The sequence below is a fragment of the Haliotis rubra genome, unplaced genomic scaffold (assembly GCF_003918875.1).
Source record: "Haliotis rubra isolate DU_JTF1 unplaced genomic scaffold, ASM391887v1 Scf408, whole genome shotgun sequence".
Classification (NCBI taxonomy): Eukaryota; Metazoa; Mollusca; class Gastropoda; order Lepetellida; family Haliotidae; genus Haliotis; species Haliotis rubra.
In genome coordinates, this window is record NW_025767089.1 from 44,576 (window position 1) to 61,286 (window position 16,711).

The 16,711-nt window shown below is 42.9% G+C and overlaps 1 protein-coding gene across 1 annotated transcript; it reads left to right on the forward strand.

Moving 5' to 3' along the window:
• The first annotated feature begins 7,050 nt into the window (after positions 1 to 7,050).
• On the forward strand, positions 7,051 to 7,383 carry LOC124287883 (extensin-like). Its single transcript, XM_046724362.1, has one exon. The coding sequence runs from the start codon at positions 7,051 to 7,053 to the stop codon at positions 7,381 to 7,383; it is 333 nt and encodes a 110-aa protein (XP_046580318.1).
• The last annotated feature ends 9,328 nt before the right edge of the window (positions 7,384 to 16,711 follow it).

The following is a 16,711-nucleotide window of genomic DNA, read 5'->3' on the forward strand; positions in this document are numbered from 1 at the left end:
GCAGAGCTAAAGGGACAGATGTTACAAACACAATAACATATTCAGACGACACTAACACGATGCCATATCCACACTATGCTAGCAGAGCTAAAGGGACAGATGTTACAAACACAATAACATATTCAGACGACACTAACACGATGCCATATCCACACTATGCTAGCAGAGCTAAAGGGACAGATGTTACAAGCACAATGACATATTCAGACGATACTAACACGATGCCATATACAAACTATGCTAGCAGAGCTAAAGGGACAGATGTTACAAGCACAATGACATATTCAGACGATACTAACACGATGCCATATACAAACTATGCTAGCAGAGCTAAAGGGACAGATGTTACAAGCACAATGACATATTCAGACGATACTAACACGATGCCATATCCAAACTATGCTAGCAGAGCTAAAGGGACAGGTGTTACAAGCACAATAACATATTCACACGATACTAACACAAAGACGCAGTAACATATTGAGAAGGTGCTGACACAATTTGACAATCAGACTATGCCAACACAATAACATATCCAGACTCTGCCAACACAATAACGTATCCAGACCATGCTAACACAATTATATATCAAGATACCTTTCCAAGACGATGCTAACAGAATTAAACAACCAGCCGATAATAACACAATTCCCATATCCAGACGATGAAAACACAATAACACATCCATATACATGTCGTACCAACAGACTAAGACGAGTGCGTGGGTAGGGTTTTAACTCCAGTTTCAACAGCACTCCAGTAAAATCACAGCCTTAAGTTAAATTTGAAAGGAAAACCGGAAGTGATGCTTATGTCTGACATTCGACTCTTTGGCGAAACCCACGAGGACGGATGCTGACACAATCGGGGCGAACTGGGATTCCATCCTACGGTAATAGGTTCCTGCGCCCAAGGGATGCAACTCTGCACACCAAACTACAGTGCTTCACATGGTAAGACCATGCTGGCCACCGCCTTAAGAGAGATAAGATAACATAGATATGATAAGATACTGCTTTATTGCCCGAAAGGGAATTTTGTGTACATCGGAGTTAAGAATGTAGGAAACCAATAAAACACTCTTCAAAGTGGTGTCTCGAATAAATCACCTGCCTGATGCTTATTCTGCTTGTTTTGTACCAACGCCGGGCTGGGCATTCATTGACAAGGTGGACAGCCTCATTAAATATATTTAATAATCTACATTTTCTACTTACAATTTGATACAAAATCACATATTAAAGTTTCAGAGGGGAAGTAGTTGAACATTGTTGTTGTTGTTCTTCTTCTTATTCTTATTCTTCTTCTTCTTCTTCTTCGGGAGAGGGCGGTGGGGTAGCCTAGTGGTTAAATCGTTGGCTTATCTTGCCGAAGACCCGGGTTCGAATCCCCACATGTGTACAATATGTGAAGCCCATTTCTGGTGTCCCCGCCGCGATGTTGCTGGAATATTGCTAAAAGCGGCGTGAAACCAAACTCAGTCAGTAGGTCAGTCTTCTTAGGGACGAGGGCGGTGGGGTAGCCTGAGTGGTTAAAGCGTTCGCTCGTCACGCCGAACCCGGGTTCGAGTTCCCACATGAGTACAACGTGTGAAGCCCATTTCTGGTGTCCCCCGCCGTGATATTGCTGGAATATTGCTAAAAGCGGCGTAAAACCTAACTCACTCACTCACACTTACTGACGATAAGGATGACGATGATGTAATTAATTAATGTAATGTAAAAGTAATTAATGTTACAGGAGCTATGATTTTGTTTAGGTTAGATCCGTTCTCGGTGATGTCTTTAATTTCCTTAACGCGACACAAGAAGAAAGGGTTTGCAGTGACCTAGTTCACGGTGATGAACGATGCATCAACAAAACGTTGGCAGAAAGTGAAGCCACACACTCAGCCTTCCGGCTCCATATCGGGTCAATTTATGTACTTTACTTCATGTAACCAACTTTCGAGGGAAATTTCATCTTCAGAAAAAAGCTAATCAGGAGCCCAAACAACTCGATACTTACTTCTAGAAAATACACGGACCGCCTCCGTGGTGTAGTGGTTAGAGCGTCCGCCCGGAAAGCGGAAGGTCGCGGGTTCGTTCCACGACTGCGTCATACCAAAAGACGTGAAAATATGGTACTTGTTGGTCCCTATCTGGCGCTCGGCATTAATGGGACTGGTCGGCTCAGAGTCAGTATAATGTGTCTGAGTGGGGTATTTATGCTTCACTGCGGTATGGTATCTCAGTGGGCTAGCACTATAAAACCAGCTTAAGTCTGGGCTAGTACAAGCAGCCGCACATACACATACACACGCATGCACGTCGTCATATGAGCGAAATATTCTCAAGCACGACGTTAAAGCCAATTTCACCTCACCTCACCTAGAAAATACATGCGTATCTATGGCTTTCCAACATTACATTCGAGAAGCAGTATAAGAATCTAAGACAACACATGACTCCGAATATATGACACGTTTTATGGATAACAGCCTCTATATATTATTTATCACGACAGTTCAGATATAATTCTTGTTTCTTCATCATGCACCTGATTGAGGAGCAAGAATTAGCTCTGAAACGACGCGATAAAGAATAAAAAGAAGCTGTTATCGATAAAACGTGTCCTATATTCATGTTCGTACAACATCTAAATGCCTTTCAAGAACAACATATGGTTCCATCGAGAACAAAACCAAGGTTCATTAATCGTTCAAATGTTTGTGTGTGTTTTAATCTGTTAAGGTCTGCTTTTAGTGGGTTCAAATACTAGATTCGTCTTGAGGATATTATATTTTGTATATCAGGGTCGTTCGTATATCAATTTGGTTCTTCAGCATCACTCACATCAGCTAGATACGCCATAATATACTAACGAAAAAAAGTAACTGTGCATAACATAAAATTGCATAAAATAACAGTTATTTGAAAAGTTATAATAACAGCCCTAAATAAACATACAGCAAAGCGCTTTGCATGAAATTTGATGTCTCGTATCGTGCGTTGCAAGTTCACTTTGTGCCCAATAAACTTACTCACATTTGGCATGCTTTTTGAAGGTGTGTGAAGTTCACACACATGAGATTGAAAATTGAAGGACGGTTGATTATTCTCTAGCCTTTGAATGTTGTGGAAAACATGTTAGGTTCAAAACTGCGCGTATGTCATGCCACGGCTTACAGTAAATCAGTGCCGTGAGTATGCTGGAGACTGGAATAGCCCAAAATGAAGTGGCCAGACATTTTGGTGTCCATCGAAACACGATTTTATATCTCTGGAGACGTTTTCAACATAATAGGAACGCGAGAGATTTGCCTCAGACTGGCCTTCCAAGCGTGACGTCACGTCAGCAAGACAACCACATACGGCTGACTCATCTAAGGAATCGATTCCAGACTGTCAGTTTGACTGCTCGGACCATTTCTGGCTTACGTCAAATCAGTCCCAGGACTGTACGGAACCGAGTGAGGGAGCACAACATCCAGCCCCGACGGGCTGCAATACCCCCCTATAACGCCACCGACAGGCACGTCTTGCCTAGTGCAGACAGCATCTACGGTACAGGAGACAATATTGGGAGTGTGTTTTGCTCAAAACACATTGGGCCTCATGTGCAGCCGTTCATTCAAGGACAGAAACGTAACTTCACGCTTCAGCACTTTAATGCCCTTCCACGCGTTGCTCGTGTTGTGACAGACAGCCGAACATTCCGATACACCCCTAGCCAGCTGTTTCCCCCCGGACCTGTCCCCTATCGAGCAGGGCCCCGTTCCTGAAAGCGATCGTAGCGCTACGACTGTCGTAAGTCTATGTTAAAGTATGGGAGTAGTCTCTCGTACAGACCCTGAAGCAAATATATCCAAGAAAGTCCAAGCAAGTCTAGAAAATGTGGCAAGTCTAGATTTCCTCAGCTTCAGGAAAAACGGGGCCCAGGACGTTTATGTAAAACCCAGAATCAGGCACTGACGTTAGCTGAATTGGGACAAGCGTCAGTTCAGACACGGAACAGTATTCCCCAAATTTTCTTCAATCGCTTAGTGTCGTCTATGCATCGTTGTTGCCAAACCTGCATCAACACCAATGGTGGACACACACGATACTGAATATGTGAACTGATTTTTGTCACCACATCTCTTGAAGGGCGTGTCACGATGCCTTGTGTCAAATCGTACAGATTTCGATATTACCCTGTCAACAATTAAACAATGATTAAGGAAAACACCACACATCATGTTATTATCTTTTTGCACTAAGAAAAATGGCATACCATAAAATAATCCACAGTTACTTAAGTCCAGTAGTATAGAACTGAAATGTTTAATAGCGTTTAAAACTTTCACACAAATATTTTATGAGGAAAGTAGAAAATGCGAGGACAGTCGTTGATATCAAATAACTTTTAGTAATTAGAAAAGAATCGAAATAACACATCATATAATGTCCATATTGTCTGTTAATGACAATTGTGAAACTGAAATTTATGGATTTCAATTTCTGTAACATGAGTAACACAACGTCTCGGGGTGTATTCTTACGCCTTCATCACCATAAAATCTACCTTTATATGTTTCACTTCTAATTGCCATTCAAAGATTGTATAGTCCATCATTATTAGTAAAAGAAGTACAAAAACAGTCTGTGTTAATCTTGCGTCAACATTATAGTTTTAGATTCTTGTGACATAGGCATTGCTGGGGGTATTACGTGTAAAAACTACATAATTACTGAAATACACAAATCCGGAATATCGGAGCAGATATATCTCATCGGTTATTCTAGGTTGGAAGTCAGTCCGGTGTGAAGTTATCAATCGTTTCTCTTTGAAGTGTGCCATAAAAACATCATGTTTTTATGGCACATTTCACTTATGCAACCTCACAATTTCTCCCCAAGCGTGAGACGCTCCCATAAACTGGGCACATGTCTACAAATTATTACAGCAGAAGGAGAAAAGTGCGCATTTAGGGATGCTCCACTGGAGCTTACCGGGACAATACATATATGTGTGCTTTAACAGGGACTATAACCAACGCCGTGTGTTTTTTAGATACTCACAAAAGATAACAGGTCACAGGCCAACGAAACCCAGTAGGATTGTGGGAGATACAAGGAGATAACTGTGCTGGCCTGACTCTGAGGGTGTGGTTTGAAGCCGGATGGGACTCTAGCCAACAAAAGTACTAGAATCTATACTTTACTGAAAGTGTACTCCCAAATATAGCACGTGTAAATGTTGTAAAGTAAACTTGATACAATTCAACTTTTATATTATGTATTTTTAGTTGTACTGAGTGGAAAACGTCAAAGCTAAAACTGACAAAAGCATATTGGTACAGCTTGCTGAAATTAATGCAAAACGAGTTTCAGTACTTTCGTTTTCGTAAACACATTTATGCAACGCTTATCAAATACAGACAGCAGTCGATACATTACACCAAAGCAATGATGTCACAACAATGATGCTCTGGATAAACTTTGTAAGAGTTGAAAGGTTGATAATTGTGACCAAACTCAAATATCCTTATTAACTGATGCAACAAGCAAATAGAACAATATTGAACCAAATCATCAGCGACACTTTTTAACAATGGTAGCCGGGTGAAGTGAATGAGTGAAGTTTAGTTTTGCGCCGCATGCAGCAGTATTCCAGCTATATGGTGGCGGTCTGTAAATATTCGAGTCTGGACCAGATAATCCGGTGATCAACAGCATGAGCATCAGTCTACGCAATTGGGATACGATGACATCGTCATCATCAAAATATTTTATTACATATGAAGGCCACAGGCCCATATACATATTGATATATATACATATTCGTGAACGAAAAGAGGAAACCATTTTTTAAATTCATAGTATTTACCTGTCTACCTGCTAAGATCATCTTACACCCCCAGTGAAAAACATCAGTAACATATATATGTATGTAGCTGCACTGCAGAATTTTAATTCATATGCCAGCCAGTCATATGTGGCCACCCGATCCCCTTAGACGCCTCATACGACAAACATGGGTTACTGAAGATCTAACCCGGGTCTTTACGGGTAGCCGGGTCAAGGGTCAAACCAAAATAACGAAAGATCAGGTAACCATAACAACAACTGAAAGAATAACTCACTATTACACACTATTTAAGCATATTTTATGTAATTTCAAACTACTTAAAACTACGATGCACGTAATTCACAATTGTTTCCCATTTTCCAAAGAAATTGTTTGGCATTTCCTGTTTTATATACTATCACTATGATTAATACGTGGTAGCTGGGATCCAAATTGTTACATACTTATATCTACTGAGATGGCTTCAGACTGGACCCCGATGTTTGTTTGGACCCCAGTTACTGAGTCGATCTCCTGCAGCAAGGGCAGAATAAACTACAAAAGGTAACGCCAATTTCTAGTTGCTATGAAAGCAGATCAGGATCGTACTTCATGTTTTATTAACGGCGGATCTGTCATTACTCAGAATACAGGCACATACTGACAAACAACGTTAAGTTGAGCACCGACCTGACAATTGACCCGTATTAGCATGTATGAGTGCCGCCACTGGCGCTTCCCATTGTTAGCGAAGGGGCCCCAGGTTGTCCGCGATCAATTGTAGTGCGACTTGCAACACCGACGTGAGAGTCTTATGAGCAAGGCGTGTGCAGCTACCCGCGGAATCAATTTCATCGTCATGTAACGCACGTGCACTAGAATACATCTGCTCTACTTTTCACAAACCAAATGGTTTGTTCATTGCCGTACGCCGACCACTTCTCGTAAACGCGTTCTCTGCGCCGGTCCAACTTATCCTGCCTTGTTTGCCAGTAACTGCATTGTTCTGGGGAGTGTTATTCAGTTAGCGGAAATTGCCGATAGAATCCGAATGTCTGGTGAATGCGACGTTTAAAAAACGGAAAAGATATAGGAAGCGTCAGTAAAATCTGCAGTATTATACGCCGCTGACATGTTCATTCGGAATGATTGATGTTGGATCAACTCAACGACAGGGTTGAGTTGTTGCCCGAAATACAGTCGTATGACGGGCTGACAATCAGCAACATGATATGACACATGCTAAAACCTCCACGTCCGTACCCTAACAGCCCTCGTCCACACCCCAACAACCCCTCGTCCACAACCATACAGCCCTCGTCCACGTCCACCCACAGCCCTCGTCCACACCCCAACAAGCCCTCGTTCACTAACAACTCCTCGTCCACACCCGACGTCCGCACCCCAAGCCCTCGTTCACCCCAACAGGTCCTCGTCCACCCCCACGTCCGCACCCCAGCAACCCTCGTCACACCCCAACAACTCCTCGTCCACACCCCGACGTCCGCACCCCAGCAACCCCTCGATCCACACCCACGTCCACACCCAGCAACCCCACGTCCGCAACCCTAACAATTCCTGATCCACACCTAACAGCCCCTTGTCCAGACCCAAACAGCCCCCTCATCCACACCCCTGCAACCTCTTGTCGGAACCCCACAAAACCTTGTCCACACCTAACACCTCGTTCACGCCCTAACAACGCTTCGTCCACCCCTAACAGCTCCTCGTCCACACACCTACAACCTCTCGTCCACACCCCTACAACACTTTGTCCACACCCTAACAACACCTCGTCCACACAACACCTTGTCCACACTAACAACACCTCGTCCACAAAACACCTTGCCCCACCCCTACAACCTCGTCCACACCTAACAACACCTCGTCCACCCTACCTCGTCCACAAACCTTGGCCATACCCTCAACCCAATAACTCCATCTCACAAACTGCCTGTTTGTGTGTCAATGTCCAACCATGAAAGTCACGCCTGTCATTACGCTAGAGACAGCTATGTGAAACAGGGATCAGGGGAGTTCAGCAAATTCCCGTGGAATTATGTTCCAATCCTTATATCTCGCTTCTCATGCACTTTCCAGAACAATGAACCGCGTGCGTTCAATCAGCATGTCCTGCTGGCCTTGGACGTGGGTGAGTCCGTCATTGATTGCACTTTGTTGTTAACATTTTACTTCAAGAAGTGATTTTTTCCATACAATGAGTGGGGATTAGTGTGTTCAAATGTTAGGACGCAAAAGTACATTGATTGTAATTGAATTCACCTCGGTAAACCCAATATCGGACAGCAACCATTCAACGGTGACCACAATCCATCCCCCACCCACACAGAAAATCGAATGGTTGCTTCCTGAAACATTTCCGAAAAGCAAGGTAATCAAAACATCCTCAAACCGGACATGTTTGATTTGTACACATACGGCTTATTTTCAAATGGATCGATAGCTATTGTTTTAACCTCCTCCTCCTGGAAGATATCCAAGGAATCTGGGGACGGTGGGGTAGCCTAGTGGTTAAAGCGTGTACTAGTCACGCCAAGCGTACACTCGTCACTTGTCAAGAACCGGGTTCGATTCCCCATCGGGGTACAATTCGCAAAGCCCGTTACTGTAATATTATTATTTTAAAAATATGGATATATACTAGCCACATAAAGAAACTGTGCACACAGAAAATATAAAGATAGGCAGACAGCGTATTTATGCATAAATAAAGGTGTGAACATAGCAAGTATTGGAGACAATCAAATGCTCATGCAGGTGCCAGGCGACGTGACGTCATTGATGGTGGCCTATGGACTTGCAATGTGTTACTGCACGTGCAGCCTGTGCAGCTGCACACAACATGTGAAACTCAGAAATTGATGTCACTGTCGAAAGCTTGATCTTTGGTCATTCAAACGTTCACAAATTCACATGAAAAGTCACATGCACATCATGCCAAGATTAACATGTGCTCAACGTCATGAAGCCATTGGAATGGTTCGAGCAGGCATGAGCCAACAACAGGTGGCAGCACATTTCCAATGCCATCGTAACACGATATATGCATTGGTCAGGCGTTAGGGAAACAGTAATGACGTCGCCGACCACCCACGTTCTGGGCGTCCCCGAGTAACGATGCCAAGACAGGACAGATGGATTCGGGTGACTCATATCAGACACAGGTTCCAGACGGCAGTGACCACGTCCCAAACCATTCCCCAGGCCTTCATTTGGAAAATTTGGTAGCCTCTGTGCGTCGTCGATGCACTGCTGTGCTTCACGCGCAAGATGGTCATACCCGTTATTGACTTTGTGACTTCGACCTGTGACCCCGACTCAATTTTGAACTTGACGTCATCGTTACGGATATTGTTCATGTTCTTTTGACATGTTGTTGAGGCCCGATACTTCAGCTTATAAAGTGTCTACATCATGTCGTCTTTTCTGTATTGTATTCCAATTCTGAAGGTATTTTCTGTGTGCACAGTTTCTTTATGTGGCTTGTATAATATGGATTACATATTATATTGATATGACTTATGGATTATTAATATTGATTATTTAGTTAATATTGACCAAATTTTGTCCATAAATACAACAGTGTCGCGAACTGGTCACGAGCAAAAGTATAGCTTCTGACTATCGTAATTGTTCATTTAAAGGCATGCACGTGAGCAACATCTGCAATTTCTCTAATTTCCAGTTATCCGTACCTCTTCGTAAACGTCTAAGATCTGCATCACGTCGGGCTTCCCTTTAGCTTGATATATATCTGACAAGCCGTGATATCGTTCAAAGTGGTGTAAAACCTCACCCACCCACCAACCACCAACCAACCCACTCACTCTCACCCACTCACTCATGGGTACAATGTGTGAAGCCCATTTCTGGTGTTCCCTACCATGATATTGCTGGAATATTGCTAAAAGCGGCGTAAAACTAAATTCACTAAATCACTTACTCACACACTCACTCACTCATCCACCAACTCACTCACTCACTCTTGCTCGCAAAACATTGTCTGTGGAGACCGCAGCAACCACTATATGCTGGTGGGAAGAAGCGACAAAATGAATCTCTCGCTCAGGCCGTCCTGACCTGGCCCATAACCGGGATGGTTGCTCATGATATCAAACACTGATTTATCCAGAGTCGAACATTTACAAAACAAAAGCTTGAGTATTGCAGAGTGCAGTCTCCATTAACGCACACTCACACGTACGTGCACTGAAACATTGCAGGATTGGCCCCCTAAATTAATATTGTCGCTATTTTTACTTTAATTCTTGTATGTTCTTTTCAGGAAAGTCCATGTACCACGTGACACCGTCGGGCACGCGCTGACATCATGCAGTATCTGCTTCTGATAGGCGCCATCCTCATACTCGTAATCATCCTCTTCATCGTCATTTTTCTCATCATCCGGGAACTTCTTCACAGGAGCCACCAACAGCGTGCCCAGCGCCATGTTGGATTTCGCATGATTAGGAACCAGGCAGAATTCGACGAATTTCGACGCGGGATCTACGTTCCGAGGCCCCTGTTGTCCGCTCGGCTCCGGATTCAGGGATCGACGAGACGTATACATCGCCTAGTAGCGGCGAAGTGTACCAGTGGTCGGCTTCTTCCGGTGGTTCAGACTCCGTCCAATCGCCGTACGGAGAGGCTGCCTTGGACATGTCACGTCGTCTTAAAACTGTCTCATTCGCCGACAGCATCACCTTCTCCCGTGTTGATTACGATCAGACGTAACAGCCTGCCAGGCTTAGATGACAGTCGAAGGTCACGTGATACCACAGAGCCTAAACTGACGTCGTACACTAGCGCAGCGCACAGCTTCAGGGAGCGTGTCCCGAAAGCAAAACCAGTCAAACCTGTGCGTCGTAACCTTCCATTATCGTAAAAATCCGGTCATGGAAGAGAGTCCCATGCCCGATGGGTCGGAAGAGACAATTCCCAAGTCTGATGGTCCAGTGACCTCTTTATAAGTAAAAGTGTGGAATAAAAGATTTATATTGATCTCTTCCGGATTCCTGGTATTGATTGGGGTTTTCATACATTTTATTATTTTGGTTGCATTTACATATAGCTGTGATCATAACTTCAACAAAGGTACATTCCCCACGTGGGTACAATGTGTCAAACCTATTTGTGGTGTCCCCGCCGTGATATTGCTGGATTATTGCCAAAAGTGACGTAAAACCATACTCACTCACAACAAATGACAGTATTACGAAGTAAATAGGTTATGACATCATGACCAAAATATATTAAAATAATTAATTATTAAAATGGCTGAATATTTAGTTAGAAGATAATATATAAGTTCCTGTTGCAAAACAGGAAAGTTGATATGCGTTTAGTACATATATATTTAAACAGTATATATTTGAAAAGTATTATTTTACGTTAACTGGATTATTATTTCTGTGACAAAATCGGAGAAGAATGTTTTCTTGAGTCCCGTATCTATTTATCATTGAGCCAACTTTGGCGCTGTTGCCAAATGAGTGTTACCTTGCTACAATCTGAGAAGAGGTGTGAATCAGTTTCAGAGGGTAAACATTAGCTACATCATGGTCTATACACCCCATCTTAAATAGTCTACTGTTTGTGGGTAATATACTACCAATCAATCGTTTAGACTCACTAGTGTAAATGTAGCCCCTTATTCCAGTCAACTGTTCTAAACTAGATTTTGCAAAATATTCCATACCGTTTATAGGTATTGTTTACACATGAACTGATGTATTGTAAAACAAATTCGTAACGTTGAAAAGATTATTGTCAGTAAATGATGAAATTCAGTGAAATTTGGCGAATTCTTAACAAAACTGTACAGCAAAACGCAGCTGTTCACATGCCCGATATTTGGAGATGCTTTTCAGCAATTTGATGCATGATCCTCGTGCAATTCATCTGCATAACGTTTGCAGTTGGTTCCCCAAGTTAGTTGAGAAATCCATTTTCGATGTAACCATATATATGTACATAACATATAGTGAGTGCATTCAGCGAGTCTAAACTTTTGATGGGTAGTAAACATGATGTTGGAGATTCATTGTTCAGTTACTGATTTTACATATTTAGGGGCGGTGGGTAGCCTAGTGGTTAAAGCGTTCGCTCGTCACGCCGAAGGCCCGGGTTCGATTCCCCACATGGGTACATTTGTGAAGCCCATTTCTGGTGTCCCCGCCGTGATGTTGCTGGAATATTGCTAAAACGGCGTAAAACCATACTCAGTCAGTCAGTTACATATTTAGATACTCGAGCGTGAGTGAATGTTACATAACGCCACAATCGGTGATAATGCGTTAGGCGGCAGTCGGTAAATTGTTCATGATGTCTGGTTTCAGTATTGCTGATTATGGTGTAGATCGATGCGCATGCTGTTGATCACTGGATTGTCTGGTCCAGACTCGATTATGTACAGACCACCGCCATATAGTTGCAATATTGCTGAGTGAGGCGTGAAACAACAATCAACCAACCATTCACTTCATTTACTCCACAGTGTATGTGAGATCTCTTTACCCCTCGTTAACAAAGTAGTGAACACATGCGTGTCTCTACGTGATTTTCTTGGTTATCATCATGCCACAGGCTTGTTGCTGTCGTGTGTGAGTTTAGTTTTACGCCGCTTTTAAATATATATTCAGGCATATCACTGCGAGGGACACCCGAAATGGCCTTCACACTGTACCCATGTTGGGAATAGGAACCCGAGTCACCGGCGTGACGAGCGAACGCTTTAACCACTCAGGCTACCCCAATGCACCCATATGTTCGTTAGAAGAGGTGAGGTGAGGTGAAATTGGGTTTAACGTCGTACTTGAGAATATTTCGCTCATATGACGACGTGCATGCGTGTGTATGTGTATGTGCGGCTGCTTGTACTAGCCCAGACTGAAGCTGGTTTTATAGTGCTAGCCCACTGAGATACCATGCCGCAGTGAAGCATGAATACCCCACTCAGACACATTATACTGACTCCGAGCCGACCAGTCCTTGTTGTACCCATTAATGCCGAGCACCAGGCAGGGACCAACAAGTACCATATATTAACGTCTTTTGGTATGACGCGGTCGGGGATCGAACCCGCGACCTTCCGCTCTCTGGGCGGACGCTTTAACCACTACACCACAGAGGCGGTGTTCATTGTAAGAGACGAATAAAGGGAGCTGGCAGTCTGCGGGCTCACATTTGCGTCTCAGATACCCATGATGTTAATCACTGGATTGATCTAGTCTAGACTCAGTTATTTACCGACCACCGGCGACGCTGGAATATTGCCGAGCGCTGCGTTAAAAAACTAACAATTATTATGTGCCCTCGTAAGTTGGAATGTCTGTACACAATTGGTGCTCTCAGGTCAAGCAAAGATACTCCAGCATATTGGCTCTGAAATGTCAGACAGCTTGAAACATAACATTGTCATAATTTTGGTCGCACAGCAAATGCTTTTCCAAGGTATAGGTGCTTCACATATTTTGTGGGTAGCCTTGTGGTTAAAGCGTTCGCTCGTCACGCCAAAGACCCGGGTTCGATTCCCCACATGGGTAGAATGTGTGAAGCCCATTTCTGTGGTCCTCCGCTGTGATATTGCTGGAATATTGCTAAAGGCGGCGTAAAACCAAACTTACTCACTCACATGTTTGATATTGTTTTACCATCTCACTTAATCATTTGGACACTATTTAATAGATTCGCAAAAGATCGCTGCGAGATATATTACATCTCAGTGCAAACACTGACATGTTCGTGTTTCAACAGCGTCAGCAGCTGAAGAGGCTAGGAGTGGTTTCGATTTGTCTCCAATAGAAGGTCAACACCCTTAGTAATATAAAAGGACACTTTAATATCGTTTTTCGTTATTATCTTCTTTAACCTACTGTGTACTGAGGTCAAGATATAAAGTATGGATTATGAACATATACTTGTAAGATTAAATCAAACAAATGCCGCGTGTTTGACAAAGCGAGAGTCGGGCATACCTGAGGCTGCGCGTGCCATTATACCAGATGCAATGGGTCTGAAGGTCATTGCACTCAATGACGTGTTGCAAGAGCGGGTGTCGGAGAATTGTGTTCAGGCATCGCCCGTGTGTGATACCGTGTTAACTGGGACAAGAGGTCATCAAAACACACACACACACAAAAAAAAAACAACAACAAAAACAACAACATAATATGAATGTTAGTTGAAGATTGGACACGCACATTCATAATGAATGCCCTCAAAAGTTCGAGGGGCGGTGGGGTAGCCTAATGGATAAAGCGTTGGCTCGTCACGCCCAAGACCCGGGTACGAATCCCCACATGGGTACAATGTGTGAAGCCCATTTCTGGTGTCCCCGCCGTGATGTTGCTGGAATATTGCTAAAAGCGGCGTAAAACCAAACTCAGTCAGTCAGTCAGTCAAAGTTGAATATTGAACAGTGGCCTTCCAATAGTTTTCAACTAGGGTTCATGCTCTGATAGTTTGATTGTCATGCAATGGATAGTCATGTTAATGTTTAAATAGATTATGATCGTTGATTGTCGTACGCAGAAACGCATATTATATTTAGAAAAGGAATGCTGTGGTGTACACATTGTATTTGAGGGTGTAATTTTGAATGCACGTGAATCACATAGAAATAACATCTCTTGTCTCATTGAAAACAAACCCGTGGAGATCCGGGTTTGAATTGGTTTTGTCGTAAGAGGAGACTAACGGTGGTCAGACTCGCTGACCTGGTTGACACATGTCATTGTATTCCAGTTGAATAGTTCAATGGTCATGCTGTTAATCACTGAATTGTCTGGTCGAGACACGATTATTTCAAGTCCGCCGTCATAGAGTTGGAATATTGCTGAGGTGTAATACGAATAAACAAATCAATTAAAGCGATCCTCCAGTTTCTATGCACGTGGAGGGGCGACGGGTGGCCCTGTCGTCTAAGGTGGGACAATGCGGGATACAGAGTTGCGTCTCTTGGGTTTGAATCCCAGTTTTCCCCGACCATGTTTCCAGGTTTGTGAGCACCACCATGCTCCTGGGTTCCACCAAGATGGTAAACGTCCAAGACCTACATAACTTGTGGGCTGTGGGGTAGTCTAGTGGTTACAGCGTCCGCTCGTCACGCTAAAGACCCGGGTTCGATTCCCCACATGGGTATAATGTGTGAAGTCGACTTCTGGTGTCCCCGACGTGATATTGCTGGAAATATTGCAAAAGGTGGCGTAAAATCCAATTCAGTCAGTCAGCCAGATGTCGCTCTTGGTCGAACAGATCGACATCAAAGTTATTTGTCTGTCGATATCGTTAATTACTGAATATAAAACGTTAAAAGATCACGTTACTATGCGTTGTCGTGTTTCACCTTCCAACGAGCAACGTAGTCGTATTTGACGTGACAGACGCCGCATATCAAAACACGTTAATTGAGGTAAAATAAATATCAGAACATCTTCGAGACTGAAATGTACAACACTCTCATTTGTTTCGCTGTAAATTTCAAATTTTACCCCAACCATGTTCAGGGGCACATCATAAAAAACGCTTGCAAGAGACTTGGTCCCAAAACAACATCACCCCAAAATGGAATATTCCCTGCTTCCTTGTCTAGTAAATTTATACAAATGTATAAAAGGATGTCGAATCGTCTATGGTTCTGATGTGTATTTTAATGTTTATAGGGGATGGGGTAGGCTAGAGGTTAAAGCTTAGGCTCATCTCGCTGAAGACCCGGTTCGATTCCCTATGTGGGGTATTCTAGTGGTTAAAGCGTTCGCTCGTCACGCTGAAGGCCCAGGTTCGATTCCCCACATGGGTACAACGTGTGAAGCCCATTTGTGGTGTCCCCTGCCGTGATATTGCTGGAATATTGCTAAAAGCGGCATAAAACCATACTCACTCACTCACTAATGTTTATAGACACTTTTGGTTTTATTTCATATCTACACAGATAATACATGGCATGTGGTAGCTTTCCTTGCACGTGTGCATATGTTGGGATGACATAGTCGGTGCTAGTTCTCGTACAATAAACACAATAAAACTTGAAAAATGCAACATCGTGTTCGTAATTGAAATTCCTAATGTGCTTCATGTGCAAAAAAAACTACAAGATATTAATACTCGCTGTAAATACGATACACATGGAAATGAATTTCATACATGGTATATTGACAAGGTCCTAGCTAAACGTAGACGGTGCAGAATTTCCGAATAATGGTCGTTTTCATGAGTACTGGTGATAGTAACAACTGGTGTCCAAGTATAGCAAACAAAAAATGTGCATGCCTGTCAAGTTGGATTTGAATTTACATAAATATTTCATATTGACTGGACCACACATTTCAGGAAAAGGTTTAGCAAATGTGATTTAAATAGAATTTCATTCAGGAAACAAAAACGGAAATTAGTGACTAGAACAGACAATTAATTATTTTTGTTTATAAAACACAAATATATGTATGTCCAAAATACAAAGTTGATGGCGCGTTCGCTCGTCACGCAGAAGGCCCGGGTTCGATTCCCCACATGGATACAATGTGTGAAGCCCATTTCTGGTGTCCCTCGCCGTGATATTGGAATGAATTGAATGGAAACATGTATTTCAATATCACAAATTAATAACACCATTTGCATGTTGACACCATTCGGGATTGTTCACGATATATATTTAAATCAAACATTTTTTTGTATCTGTGAATCATCATTGGTGATGTGTATACAGTACACTAAACATACTGGACACTCTGCAGTCAAGCAGAAATTGTGACTTCTGTGACACCTGGTGTCATGAAGTATTGACGTTTAGTATTACGTTCTGTAAATTTTCAACGGCCACATTATGGCATGTAGAAGATCATAGATCATGACATCTTCATTGATGTACATAGGTATATGT